The sequence below is a fragment of the Cyanistes caeruleus genome, unplaced genomic scaffold, assembly GCF_971803275.1.
Source record: "Cyanistes caeruleus unplaced genomic scaffold, bCyaCae1.hap1.1 HAP1_SCAFFOLD_144, whole genome shotgun sequence".
In the NCBI taxonomy this organism is placed as follows: Eukaryota; Metazoa; Chordata; class Aves; order Passeriformes; family Paridae; genus Cyanistes; species Cyanistes caeruleus.
In genome coordinates this window covers 155,205-170,022 of record NW_028255938.1, presented here as the reverse complement: position 1 = coordinate 170,022, position 14,818 = coordinate 155,205, and the positions used below count along the sequence as shown (strand labels likewise).

The 14,818-nt window shown below is 50.6% G+C and overlaps 1 protein-coding gene across 1 annotated transcript; it reads right to left on the bottom strand.

The window, feature by feature from the left end:
* Positions 1-2,977: 2,977 nt before the first annotated feature.
* On the bottom strand, positions 2,978-13,330 carry LOC147645911 (uncharacterized). The gene is made up of 3 exons (XM_086874116.1): positions 12,716-13,330; positions 5,033-5,111; positions 2,978-4,846 (listed from the first exon to the last, which is right to left on the bottom strand). Exons 1-3 carry the CDS (start codon positions 12,749-12,751, stop codon positions 3,840-3,842), a joined length of 1,122 nt encoding a protein of 373 aa, XP_086730242.1. The 5' UTR covers positions 12,752-13,330; the 3' UTR covers positions 2,978-3,839.
* Between the last annotated feature and the right edge of the window lie 1,488 nt (positions 13,331-14,818).

Sequence of the window (14,818 nt, the reverse complement as noted above, 5' to 3'; positions counted from 1 at the left end):
CTCCAGGAGCCTTTGGCCAGCGCTGCCAGGGATGCACAGGCTGCGATTGTTGGGGTGTCTGTGCAGGGCCGGGGGCTGGACTCCATGATCCCGATGGGTCCCAGATCCCAGCTCAGCCCCTTGTGCAACTCTCACCCTTTGGCTCAGCCTTTGTGTCCCCTGGAGGCGCTGGCAGAGCTGATGGGGTGGGGCAGGAGCGGGGCAGCCCCGGTGTTCCCCTGGCAGTGACACCACAGCTGGGGCAGCCCCAGCGTTCCCCTGGCAGTGACACCACAGCTGGGGCAGCTCCAGTGTTCCCCTGGCAGTGACACCACAGCTGGGGCAGCTCCAGCGTTCCCCTGGCAGTGACACCACAGCCATGGCAGCCCCAGCGTTCCCTCCCTGGAGATGCTCCAAGGGAAGCGTCCAGAGCTGCGTCCAGTCAGTGGAACTGAGCGGCCACTGAGCACCCCCAGCCTGGGCTGCTGTGGATTCCTCTGCAGACAGCTCAGGGAAGGTCCCCTTGGCCACCCACACAGTGCCCCAGACAAGTGTCACACACAGTTACAGAGCTCTGCCCAGAGCTGACAGCAGGAATCAATTAAAAAAAAAAAAATTTAAAAATTAAAGCCACCAAAAAAAACAAGAAAAAGAGGACTCCTCCCAGCAGATCCTTTCCATCCTTCAGTTTTCACGTCTGCATGTGCACAAGACCTGGGGCTGCAAAAAATGAGGCTTCATTGGCACATTTGCAGGAAAAGCAGGTTTAGGGCAGGTTATCAGCAGAACTGTTCTCAGCTGGGTGAAAAAGGCCCCTTTGGCAGCTGCAGGGCCATTGAAAATGCAGATCCTTAGGCCATGGGGGAGAAAAGGGCTCTGAATTCCCCTCCCTTGACACACAAACCCTGCTCCCAAGCTGCTCCCCACACAGGATTCTACTGGAAGACTGTGGAAAGCTGAGAGTTGACTTTGGCTTCTCCATGTTCCGTGTCCTAAAGCTGCCTGGCAGAAGAAATTTAGGGTCAACTCCACTGGCACAATCCCTCCTGGCCCAGGGCACAGCCCCAGGAAGGTCTTTGCTCCTCGCTCGGCCCTCCCTGAGGAGGCTGGCAGGGCTTGCAGTTTTATGGCAATTGTCCTTGCTGCCCCTCATGTCCCACTACCCCACAAAGAGCCCCGAGCCACCCGTGAGGGACAGGCCCTGCTGGGCCAGGCCTGGGCTCAGGGCTTGGCCTTTCTGCTTCCTCCAACCCAGCCAGGGCTGGCTCAGCATTGCAGTTCCCTGTGCTGTGCCCCAGGCTCGCTTGGCCCCTGCTGGAAAGGGACCTGAGGTACCTCGATCCCCTCGGGCAGTGCATGGGAGAAAACAACTAGCTTCCCAGGAGGGGGGAAACAAACTTTTACTTGCAAAATTTAGAGAATTAAGTACTTGGGAAATCATAAAGTGACATGGAATTACAGTAAAGCACTTCACAGAGCACTGACTAAGCAAACTCTAATCCATCCAACTTCAAATTATACAGATTTGGAGAAAAGGAATTCAAGAGAAGAGAGAGGGACAGAGATCCACAGTCAGCCTTGGATCCAGCGCCATCTCAGCTGCTGTGAGCTCCGGGGCTGTGGCACATGTCAGTGTCTGTAAGAGACGCTTTCGGGGTGTGGACGTTCCGGGACACGGCAGAGACCTCTATAATCGAGTTAGATGTCAGTAGTTTATTTCAGGGCGTGGGAGAGAGAGAGAACCTGCTAGGAGCCAGCAGATGAAGCTCAAAGCAGGCTCAGAGGGAACAATACAAAAGGGAGTAAAATATGAATACATGAGTTCAAGACTTAAGATAGCTAAGAAAGAGAGTAACAGAACAGAAGTGAGAGAGCTGGGAAAAGAGCATAAAGAAGAGAAGTAAAAAGAGCAGGAAAAAGAGAGTAGAAAAAGTGAGGCAAGAGAGACAAGAGAGCATAGCAAGAGAGCGAGCTCTCCTTTACAGTTGCTTATATAACCTATACATTGAATATTTTATTCCTTCACTAACCAATCTTTCTAAGTATACTAATACAGTAACATTTGTGTGTGACCTATAGAAATCGCTGCTTTTGCATATTTTTAGTTATCTCAGGGTCCTTCAGACCTTTCCTTATAAGGCTGGGAAGAGGGGTCTTAGCTTAGTTTTACTGGGGGAAAGAATGTGTTCTGGCATACCAGACCGGCTTCTTTGAATTATTCAAACTGTACTTTCATTTGTATTTCTTCCTTAGCCTTTCTGGCTAAGGAGTCATCTTTATAATTTCTTTCTAATTCTACCTTCCCAACAAGTGTCACACCCGTGTCACAGCCTCACCTGCTGTGGTTCCTCTCCCAGGTGGGGTTTTTGGGGTGCCAGGGGCTTGGCAGCCACTTTGGGGCTGGAGCAGAGGCTGCAGTGGCTGGGCTAGGGCAGAGACTGCACCACCCATTCAGAACTTGTTCTGCCCCCCCAAACACACACTGGAGATGTCTGGGACCATTCATCATTTCTCTGCTCTCCAGCACCAAGGCAACGCACTCTGGCTGCAGCTCTGAGCTCATGCCCATGGCAACTACCCCTGACAATGGGGCTCCATGGAGCTGCTCTCAGGAACCCCCCAAGAGCTGGGGAGTGCCCCAGAACTGCCTCAGAAATGTGGGATACCCCAAAATCTCTTCAGGAATGTGGAATATCCAAAAACTCACTCAGTAACGGACACGCCTTCCCTTCATCATTCCCAAACTTTGGCTGTCTCATTGCAGGCCCCACTCCATATCCCCAATCCCAACCCCAACCCATCCCATCCCTGCTGGACATCAAGACCCCCTTCCCAAGCCTGATTTCCCCCATTTCACACCTCCCAAACTCCATCACACCTATCCTGCCCCACCCAATGCCCATGTCACACCCCTGATCTGCATCCCACTTTGCCCAATCCCCTTCCAACTCCATTCCACCTGATGCCTTCAGAAGGCTGACCTAGAACAGAGGCTAGACAGAGTTAAGAATAAAGTTTATTAAAAGGTCTTAAAGGATATACCTTAGGCAGTACAAGAGCCTGCCCAGGGCTACACCCCAAATGGACCAAAAATGGTCAAAAAAACCCAAAAACAAACAACTCATCACGAGGTCTCACATTTTTGTAAGTTGAGGTCCATCTGCATATTTGGGTTCATGGTACAATTATAGCTTCAGATGATGAAGTCCTGTCCTTGTTTTCTCTCTTCAGTCCACCCTTGTTTATGCTTTTGAGCCTGCAACTTGTAATGATTGTCCTGGGTATCAAGCTAGAAAAGGAATTGTTTTGTCTACCTACTCTGTGAAGAGAGCTCACTAACACTTAATATGAAGTTCAAAACTACAAACCTAGACAGTGCAAAATATGAAAAATTTAAAAGCTAAAACTTAAGGCATCACACCCGGAGGGGTTGTGGAATCCAATAGTTTTGAGTGGCACTGTGCAGTTTTCAGTGGCATTGAGTGGTTCTGAGGTGACAGATAAAACTCTCGTTGCTTTGAGTGCCAAAAATGGAGAAAACTCCACCAAATAGCTCCACAACCCCCAAGTATTGCCCTGAATACCAGATTACCTTGAAGCACTAGTAAAATGTGAGGCTCTAGATGCCTTTGATGAATTTATAGACTTTTACCCCAATTTTGACTGTTTTAAAGGGATAAAGATGAATCAAAAGATAATCGGAACAAAACAAAAGGACCACCAGCCCAGTGTCTTCCTAACACAGATCACTGGGAACGTGGGTCATCAGGGCTCTGCCCAACGTGGGGCCTCTGATGGGGGATGGAGCTGGAGCAGCACATGAAGCTCTTCCTGCACTTGGGGCACTCGCAGGGCTTCCCTTAGTGGTGCCTCTGTTGGTGTCTGGTCAAGTGAGAGCTCTGGGTGAAGCTCTTCCCACACTGGGGACACTCATAGGGCCTCTCCCCGCTGTGGCTGCGCCGGTGGGAGATGAGGTGGGAGTTTCGCTTGAAGCCCTTCCCGCAGTCAGGGCAGCGGAAGGGCCTCTCATCCGTGTGAATCCGCTGGTGCACGAGGAGAGTGGAGCTGATGCGAAACCTCTTCCCACACTGGAGACATTCATAGGGCCTCTCCCCAGTGTGGATCATCTGGTGAATGGTCAGTTGGGACCTCTGGCTGAAGGTCATCCCACATTCCCCACACTCATAGGGCCGTTCCCCAGTGTGGGTCCTCTGGTGGATGGTCAGGTAGGAGCTGTTTCTGAAGCTCTTCCCACACTGGGGACACTCGTAGGGCCTCTCCCCAGTGTGGATGCACCGGTGCCTGACAAGGGTGGAATTGTGCTTGAAGCCCTCCCCACAGTCAGGGCAGCAGAAGGGCTTCTCATCTGTGTGAATCCGCTGGTGCACGAGGAGATGAGAGCTCCTCTGAAACCTCTTCCCACACTTGGGACACTCGTAGGGCCTCTCCCCAGTGTGGCTGCGCTGGTGACGGATGAATTCGGAGTTGCAGCTGAAGCCCTTCCCACATTTCCCACACTCATAGGCCCATTCCCCAGTGTGGATCATCTGGTGGCGGATCAGTTTGCTGCTCGAGCTGAAGCTCTTCCCACACTCCAAGCACTTGTAGGGCTTCGCCCCATCCTGAAGCTGCTCATGGACCACCAGCTCAGAGCCCCGGCTGGATCTCTGGTCACCTTCCCTGCACAGGGTGGGTCTTTCCTCCTCAGAGCACCCTGGGATGGGTTTGGATCCCCTCCTCCTGCGGGATCTCCAGGGCTTTTCCTCCCCATTGGATTCCCGGAATGTGGAGCCGCTCAAGTCAGCCTCTTCCATGACGTTTTGCTGTGAAGATTTGTCCTCCCTGGTCTCCATCCTAAGTTCCTTGTCTGGGGGAGGAAGGACAAGGAGAGGATGGGATTTGCCTCCGTGCCAGAGGGAAGGGGAAGGAGATCCCCCCAGTGCGTCCCCGGCAGGACGGTGTCGGCAGCGGGGTTGTCCTGCAGCCGGGGGCCATGCTGGGCTGGGAGATGGAGCAGGAGAGAGGGGGAAAGGGGCACTGACTTCCTCCTCACCTGCCTGGGTGTCCTGGGGCATCTTCCTCTTCCTCACAGCCTCCTTCTCCATCCAGACAAGATTTGGGATTGGAAAATCCTGGTTTGGGAGTAAACAAGGAATGAGCACAATGAGTTTGAATGTCCCTTGGCCCAAGTCCCTCTCTAGAAGCCACTGGATATCTGAGGTGTCTTGGTTTGAAAGGACAGGTGTTTGCTAGGGAAGGCAGAAACCTCCACTGAAATTGGTAAGAATGTAAGCAACACCCCCCTCCGAATTATTATAATCTTGATATCAAAGTGCTCTCAAATATTGATATAGGAAGATAGATAACAGTTATTTACTAAAGAAAGGAAATGAAAATGCAGCAGTACAAAAAAAAAAAAAACAACAAACAAACCAACAAAAAAACAACTCACTGAGAGAATCAGAATACAACCTGACACCCTGTTGGTCAGGGTGTTGGAAGCAGTCTTATCCAAATTTAAGATTAAATGGTGGCTGCAGTCCACATGGAGTGACAGATGTGGTTCTGTTGAAGCAATGATCCCATAGAAGGGTGTAGCTTACCTCTGAAATTCTGGTGCTGTAGATGTGTCTTCTCTCTCCTCTGGGATACAAGTGGAGAAAGACTGCCTGTGGTGTTCTGATGCTCAGATTATATCTAGGCAGGAATGGCCCAGGATGCTCCTGGGTGGAGCATCTCACAATGGAATGTTGTCATTTTATCAGTATTGCAGTGAGACTCAATGGCCCATTACCAGAAGCTATCCCCCTGGGGGGAGGATGGGTGGTGGGAGAGATAAAGAAAACTGCCTCACCAGGTTTTAACAGCTGGCCCATTAACAGGAGATATCCCCCAGTTATGAGGGTTGGGTCATGGAGGAGATAATGAAAACTGCCCCACCAGGTTTTAAAAGATGTTGATAGAATACATACTTTTGGTTACATCTTGCATTGCAACCCAAGACATGGGGTCCATAAAAACCTCCCAAACACCAAGATTCAGCCCTGAAAATGCCTTCCACGAGTTCCCCATCTCTGGTCTCCCTCTTTTGGTGTTCATGGTTTCCTCCTTGTCCCAGCTGCTGGGGATCACGCTTGTACTGGGGGTCCTCTGTCTACTCGGTCCCTGACCTCTTCAGGCTGCTGGGAGTGCCAGGAATTTGAAATGTTCCCCCTATTTCTATCTCCTCACTTAGGGATGCTGGTATCCCCCAGTATCCCCCCAAGGGGCATTTTCCACTCAGCTCTGGAGTTCTTCATTCTCCAAACATCCTCCCCAAAAAACCCAACCCCTGAGGGACCCCTCAGGATATCTGGGTCGAGCTCCCCCTCCCCAGGCACCTGTCGGATTGAGGGGTGGGGGATGATGATCCCACAAGTAGGGGGCTATGAATTCAGGGAGTGCTCAACCTCGTGGTTCCTTCTATTTTTCCTGATCCACTTTTGTCCCTCCTTCAGGCTGAAGAAGCTGCTCAAGGAATCAGAAGCAAAACTCCAAGACCCTTGGAGCTTCAATCGGCCCCACTGAGGGCAGGGACTGCCAAAGGCTCCCCAGGCACTGGTGAGAGCAGATTCTGGAGGCCAGGATTGCCGGGAGCCAAAGGCTCTGAGCAGGGAACTGCAATGCTGAGCCAGCCCTGGCTGGGTTGGAGGAAGCAGAAAGGCCAAGCCCTGAGCCCAGGCCTGGCCCAGCAGGGCCTGTCCCTCACGGGTGGCTCGGGGCTCTCTGTGGGGCAGTGGGATGTGAGGGGCAGCAAGGACAAATGCCATAAACCTGTGTGACATTCTAGATCCTTATGGTACCAAGGGGCCAGTGGGACACTGTGGGAAGTTGTGGAACCAAGGGGATCATTTTGGCACTCGGGCCCATAGAACCAAGGAACCAGTGGGACCCTCTGGGGCCTTATGGAAACAAGATGCCACTGTGAGCCTGCAGGGCTGTAACACCCCAGAACACTTCAATGCTGGTGGTAACCAAAGGTTCCTGTGCTTGAGTTTAGTGCACAGGAGGAACACCAACCAGATATTCTCAGAATGGACAGATGCAAAGAATATTCTTGGTAGGAAGGGACCCACAAGGACCATCAAGTCCAATTCCTAAGTGAATAGCCCCACAAGGATTGAACCCACAACCTCGGTGATGCTGGCACCATTCTCTGACCAACTGAGCAAAAAGGTCAAAATGATACAAAATTTAACTGGCAGAATATAGACAATCATGGAACTATGCAAAGGGTTTAATACAACATTAAACTGAACATACAACTCTTACCATAGCATTAAGTTTACTAACTTAGCCCATTTAACCTAAAAAGTGTTAACCCTTAAGATTTTGGGTAACATTAAGATATCCAAAAATGTTCCAGGTATGTAGGATAAGAAGGAGAAGAAAAAGAGACCAGAAAGACAGAAGATCTACAGAAAAACATTTCCAGGATGATCCCGGCCACTCCCAGTACAATTGCAGTCACTCTCAGGTATGAGCTGTTGCACTCAGTCACTCCCAGTATGGTTCCAGTCAACCCCAGATCCTCCCAGCATGCTTCCAGTCACAGCCACCATCATTCCATTTGCTCCCAGTAGGATCCCAGTTAGTTCCACTGGGATCCCAGTATGACCCCAGCATGGGCACAGCTGCTCCCATGATTATCCAGTGTGGTTCCAGTTGCTCCCATTTACCTGCACTGTGGTTTCAGTCTCTCCCAGTCTATCCCAGTCACTCTCAGTCACTCCTCAGGTGCTTCCAGCCTGATCCCAGTTGCTCCCAGCCACTCCCAGTCATCCTGAGTGCAGTTACAGTTGCTGCCAGTATGGTCCCAGTCTTGCCCATCATGGCCCAGCTGCTCCCACTGTGTTCCCGGCAGGATGCCAGTTGCCCTCAGCATGGTTCCAGTTGCTCCCTGTTCCTCCCAGTGTGATCCCAGTTGCACCCAGCCGCTCCCAGCATGGTCCCAGTCACACTCAGTTGCACCCAGTGCAGACCCAGTCACTCCTACTTGTTCCCAGTTGTCTGCAGCACAGGGTCCCAGTTGTCCCCAGCACAGTTCCCATTGTTCCCAGTGTGTTCCCAGTCATCCCCAGTATGGTCACAGACACCCCCAGTATATCCCATTTGCCCTCAGCATGTCCATAGCCATTCCCAGACACTCCTAGTAATCCCAGTCAAGTGCTTCTTATCCCAGTATGATATCAGGCCCAGTATATCCCAGCTGAGCATTCCCTGAATTCACAGCCTCCCATCCGTGGGATCATCACCCCGCCATCCCACAGGTGACTGGGGAGGGCAAGCTCGGCCCAGATATCCTGGGGGGTTCCTGGGTTGCGTTTTGGGGCGGGGGGGATGTTTGGAAAATGAAGAACTCCAGAGCTGAGTGGAAAATGCCCCTTGGGGGGACATTGGGGGTTCCCAGTGGCTGCTGCTGGCAGAGGCAGTCTTGAGGAGCAGAGCTCTGTGACCCCCAGGACCCCAAAGTGGGGAGCCCAGAGAGGGGGACAGCCGCGATTCGCGGGACCCTCAACAGCCTGGAGAGGGGCGGGGGGGGGGGTGTCTCCACGGACCCCCTGCAACCCCAAGAAGAGAATAAGGGGAGCAGGGACCCTGGGACCCCAAAAACTTCCAGCATCCCTAAGTGTTGAGATGGAAACAGGGGAAATTTTTAGATTCCTGGCACTCCCAGCAGCCTGAAGAGGTCAGGGACTGAGTAGACAGAGGACCCCCAGTACACACGTGACCCCAAGGAGCTGGGACAAGGAGTAAACCCTGAACAGCAAAAGGGAGAAAACAGAGGTGGGGAATTCCTGGAAGGCATTTTCAGGGCTGAATTTTGGTGGTGTAAAATTTTTATGGACCCCATGTCTTGGGTTGCAATGCAAGATGTAACCAAAAGTATGTATTTTATCACCATCTGTTAAAACCTGGTGGGGCAGTTTTCTTTATCTCTTTCATCATCCATCCCTCATAATGGGGGGGATGTCTTCTGTTAATGGGCCAGCTGTTAAAACCTGGTGAGGCAGTTTTCTTTATCTCTCCCACCACCCATCCTTCCCCCAGGGGGATATCTTCTGGTAATGGGCCATTGAGTCTCACTGCAATACTGATAAAATGACATCAGCCCATTGTGAGATGCTCCACCCAGGGAGAGGAGCCAAGTTTGTGGGAAATTTGTGGAATTTTGTGGGATTTTTGTGGAATTTTGAGGGATTTTTACGAGATTTGAAGAATTTTGAAAGATTTTTCTTCGATTGTGTGCAAATTGGAGGAGACTTTGTGGGATGTTTCTGGAATTTGGTAGGGTTTTGAGAGGATTTAGGAAATTTGGTAGGGTTTTGAGAAGACTTTTCTGGAATTTTGAGGAATGTTTCCAGAATTTTGTGGAAATTTGTGGAGATTTTGTGAGAAGTTTCTGGAATTTGGTAGGGTTTTGAGAAGAGTTAGGGAATTTAGTAGGGTTTTTCTTGAATTTTATGGAGTTTTTTGGAATGTTGTGGAATTTTCGGGAATTTGGTGAGATTTTGAAGAGACTTGAACAATTTTGAGAAGATTTTCTTAGATTGCATGTAAATTTGTAAAGGTTTTGTGGGATGTTTCTGGAATTTGGTAGGGTTTTGAGAAGAGCTAGGGAATTGGGTAGGGTTTTTCTGGAATTTTATGGAATTTTTTTGAATGTTGTGGAATTTTCTGGAATTTGGTGAGATTTTGAAAAGACATGAGGAATTTTGAGAAGATTTTCTTAGATTGTGTGGAAATTTGTGGAGATTTTGTAGGATGTTTGTGGAATTTGGTGGGATTTTTCTGGATCTTTGTGGGATACGGATGACACTTGGAAAATTTTGAGGGATTTTTCTTAGATTGTGTGGAAATTTAGAAAGATTTTGTGGGATATTTCTGGAATTTGGTAGGTTTTTGAGAAGATTAAGGGAATTTTGTGGGATGTTTGTGGAATTTTGTTGGGATTTTTGAGATGTAGAATTTTCTTGAATTTTGAGGGATTTTGAGGAGACTTGAAGAATTTTGAAAGATTTTTCTTCGATTGTGTGCAAATTGGAGGAGATTTTGTGGGATGTTTCTGGAATTTTGAAGGGGTTGTTGCTTACATTTTTATCAATTTCCGTGGAGGTTTCTGCCTTCCCTAGCAAACACCTTTCCTTTCAAACCAAGACACCTCAGATATCCAGTGGCTTCTAGAGAGGGACTTGGGCCAAGGGACATTCAAACTCATTGTGCTCATTCCTTGTTTTCTCCCAAACCAGGATTTCTCGTTCCCAAACCTTGTCCAGATGGAAGAAGAGGCTGTGAGGAAGAGGAAGATGCCCCGGGACACCCAGGCAGGTGAGGAGGAAGTCAGTGCCCCTTTCCCCCTCTCTCCTGCTCCATCTCCCAGCCCAGCATGGCCCCCAGCTGCAGGACAACCCCGCTGCCGACACCGTCCTGCTGGGGACGCACTGGGGGGATCTCCTTCCCCTTCCCTCTGGCATGGAGGCAAATTTTATTCTCTCCTTGTCTTTCCTCCCCCAGACAAGGAGCAGAGGATGGAGACCAGGGAGGACAAATACCTGCAGCAGAACCTCATGGAAGAGGCCGTTTTGACCAGCACAAAAATCAAACGGGGAGGAAAATCCCTGGAGATCCTGCAGGAGGAGGGGCTCCAAACCCATCCCAGGGTGCTCTGAGGAGGAAAGACCCACCCTGTGCAGGGAAGGCAGCCGGAGATCCAGCCGGGGCTCTGAGCTGGTGGTCCATGAGCAGCTTCAGGATGGGGAGAAGCACTACAAGTGCTTGGAATGTGGGAAGAGCTTCAGCTCAAGCACCAAATTGATCTGCCACCAGATGATCCACACTGGGGAATGGCCCTATGAGTGTGAGAAATGTGGGAAGGGCTTCAGCTTCAACTCCCAACTCATCATCCACCAGTGCATCCACACTGGGGAGAGGCCCTACGAGTGTTCTGAGTGTGGCAAGAGGTTTCAGACCAGCTCCAATCTCCTCGTGCACCAGCGGATTCACACAGATGAGAAGCCCTTCTGCTGCCCTGACTGTGGGGAGGGCTTCAAGCACAATTCCACCCTCGTCAGGCACCGGCGGATCCACACTGGGGAGAGGCCTTATGAATGTGGGGAATGTGGGAAGAGCTTCAGCCCAAGCTCCAGCCTCAGTACCCACAAACTCATGCACACTGGGGAGAGGCCCTACGAATGTCCCCAGTGTGGGAAGAGCTTCTCCAGGCACTCTCACTTGATCAAACACCAACGGAGGCACCAGTAAGTGCCTCCACCAAGCCCTGCTAAAGCCCCAAATGCAGCAAGAGCTCTGTCCATGGCTCCAGCTCCAGAGGATCCATGCTGGGAAGTGACCTGGTGACTTTGTGATCCATGTTCCATGTGATCCATGCTGAGAACACCCCTGTACATTTTCCTGCCTGTGGCAATGACATGATTTGGGATCAAAGAATGTGAGGGTATGGCCATAGCCCTGTCATTATATTCAATCCCATCTCAGGTCATTGCCAGGGGCAGGAAAAGGACTCACCAGAGGAGAAGGGTGTCATTTCCTGGCAGGAGGAAATACATGTCCAGGAAGAGCCAGTAGGTGGTGTTTACTTTTCCCTGTAAATAGTTTTTCTTATCCCTTCTGTAATCCAAATTGTTTCTCTTCCTGTTAGTTCCTTATCTTGTTTCTATTCTCAATAAATTGTTCTTATCCGAGCCTGGGATCTTTGCCTTTTGTGTTTTCCATGGGAGGCGAGAGGGAAGTGAGCGGCAGCGCAAATTTAGCGGGAGCAGGAAATTGGGGAATCCCATTCCTGAAGCCCAGCCCATGGAATCCGAGCATCCCAGCTGGTGCCAGGCCTGGTTGCCGTGGCAGCAGCCTTGGGAGCGGGTCCCTGGCTGGGGGCTGCAGGAACCTCTTCCCTCTGGTGCCCAGGGACAGGAGTGGAGGGAGCGGCTGGAGTTGAGCCAGGCAGGTTTAGGCTGGATGTGAGGAAAAGGTTTTTCCCCCGAGGCTGCTGGGGCACTGAACAGGCTCCCCAGGGAAGGCTCCCAGCTCCAGGGCTGGCTGAGCTCCAGCAGCGTTTGGCCAGTGCTGCCAGAACCAGAGCCTGGGCCAGGGCTCCTTCACCCTGTCGCAAACGAGGGCTTGAGAGCATTTAAAAAATCCCTGGCAAGGAAGGAACAAAAACAAGATTTAATATTAAGCACCAGCAGCACAAAGTTCCTTTGCAAGAGTCACTGTAGTCCTGACTGGACACTTCAGGCACAGCAAGGAAACAAAGCAACAACAAAACCAAACAAATTCCAGGCAACTAAACCAAAAATGAACCCAGAAGTGTCCATGTGTGTATATGTGTGTGTGTGTGTGTGTGTGTGTGTGTGTGTGTGACAAAAGGACAGTGAGGGCAAGGATAAAAGGAATACAGCCTAAAAGATTAACAGAGCTCAAACTTAACAGGACTTAACTGATACCTTAACCTTAATTGATATCCCAAACATCACAATTTAGCAAAAGAACAGTATTTACTGTATTTAACCTAACTTATATGACTTAGCAGTTTAGCAGATGAATAATATTTAACAGTATTTAACTTAGCTTATAATATATATATAAAACATTACAAGTTAGGAAAAGAACAAAACTTAGCAGCATTTAACTTAGCTTAGACCTCGTGACTGAACCTCACTTACAGGCCTGACTGACTCACATTTCCAAGGCACTCCAGCTCCTCCGACAGCAGCATTTCTGCCACATTTGCCAGGGCACAGCACTGGTGTGTTCACACAGACACAAAGAGGCAGTGCAAGGCAGCTGTGAGAAATTCCCCTGCAGGGCAGCGAAATGCTCCCTGCGGATGCTTTGGCATCTCCCCAGCAGGCCAAGGGCTGAGCCTGGAGGAGTGGGGGGATCGGCCCAGGCTCTCTCATTGTTCAGGGATGCCCCGAGTGCAGCAAACGGGAGAGTTCCCGGCTCACAGAGGCCCCACTCCGAGGGAGGTGGCTGGCCCAGGAGAGCTGCAAGGGGCTCCTTTTGGAGCGCTGTTTGTAGGGCCCCAAGAGAGGGGCTTCAGGCACAGCAATGTTTCATCCTGGCCGCACTTGGCATCAACAGCTTTCTTTGCAAGGCTGAGAACAGGGATGTTGTGCCATGGAGGGAACAGAAACAGTTCCCAGGGCTGCTCCTGAAGCAAGCAGGAGCTGCTTGGGCAGCAGCAGTGCCTGGGAGCAGACAGTGTTTCTGATGAGCTGCAGAGGAGCTGAGCCCAGGGGCTGTTGGCCAAGGCCCAGGCCCAAGGAGCATTTCTCAGCTGGCAGGGCGGCCTGAGAAGGGCAGGGGGGAATGCACCAGCACAGGGCCCCATGGAACCAAGGGACCATTGTGACACTACAGGGCCCAATGGAACCAAGCAGAACATTCTGACACTGTGGGGCTCCATGGAACCAAGGATCCATTGTGATACCATGGGGCCTCATGGATCCAAGGGAACCACAGTGACCCTGGGGGGCTCCATGGGACCAAGGGCCCATTGTGACATTTTGGGACCTGTGGAACCACAGAGACCATTGTGACACTGCAGGGCCCAATAGAACCAAGGGAACACAGAACAGGTCTGGCTTGGCCTGACTTGTGTGGCTGACCTGGGCCTCTTGAGGATCACTTCTCATCTGCTACTAGAACACTGGGGCTCCATGCTTTCCTTGCTATGAAAAAGAACTGTCCTTCTCTAGGCACCAAAAACCAGAATTGGGATTGCATCTCCAAATTTCCTGATATTCAGCAGTTTTCCCATAGGAATATTGCCAGGAAAATTCTGCTCCCAGATGAAGTCTGCCATTATTGGCAAGTCTGGCTGGCCTTGGCCTCCTGATGTCCATGTCTCACTTGCCTTCCAAACCCTGGGGCTCTGTGCTTCCCTCCAATGAAAAAGAACTGACCTTCTCAGCCAGGTATCCATGGCCAGAACTGGGATTCCACCTCCAACGTTGCCTGTTGTGAGAGACTGGAGGAGGTTGTTGGCTGGAAACATCTTGTCTGTGGGGAAGGAAGGGGCAGGTCCAGCCTTGTCCTGCCCTGTAACCCCAGCACTGCACTGCCCTGTAGCCCAAATCCCCTCAGAGCCTCTCTCCCAGCCCAGCAGTTTCTGCCAGTCCCTGCCACACCAAAGGCAATGCTCCACACCCACCTCTGGAGCACCCAGCCCAGCTCCTGAGTGACCAAATGATGGGAAATCCCACCTGGGGAAAGGGCTCAGGAAGACCAAGGGGAATTTAAGGCTGACCACAAGGCAAGAACAAGTCTTGACCCTACCTCCTCTTGGAATTTCAATCTGAACGCTGCTGGAATCCAGGAGTTGGTAGCTCTGTGTGCTTCTCTAAGGTTTTGTTGTCTTTCTGTCTTTCAGTGTCTTCTTCTTCTATTTCTATCCTCTTGCAAATTTTGAGAAACTTAAAAACGTAGAGTTTTTAAAGTTGAATGAGCCAAGTTATTGCTTTGAGAAATATTTTTTGTTGGTTGAATGTCATATTAAACCTTTTGACAAAGTCTCTCTGAGTTTCTAAAGTTGCCAGTAAAGTATATTTTGTTCTTTTGAGCTCTAAAAAATTTCTTGTAGGTATTTCTCCAGTGCATCCAACTCAGAGGACACAAACAATTGTAATTCCTTCTAAATGTGTCCTTGAGAGAGTTGTTTGGGGGATGGGGGTCAGGGTTTGTCTGTCCTGATTGGCACAGCCCAGGCAGGGCTTTCACAGCCCCATTCCACGCTCCATTTCCCACCTGGAGCTGCTGGTGCCTCTGAGTTCTGCTTCCC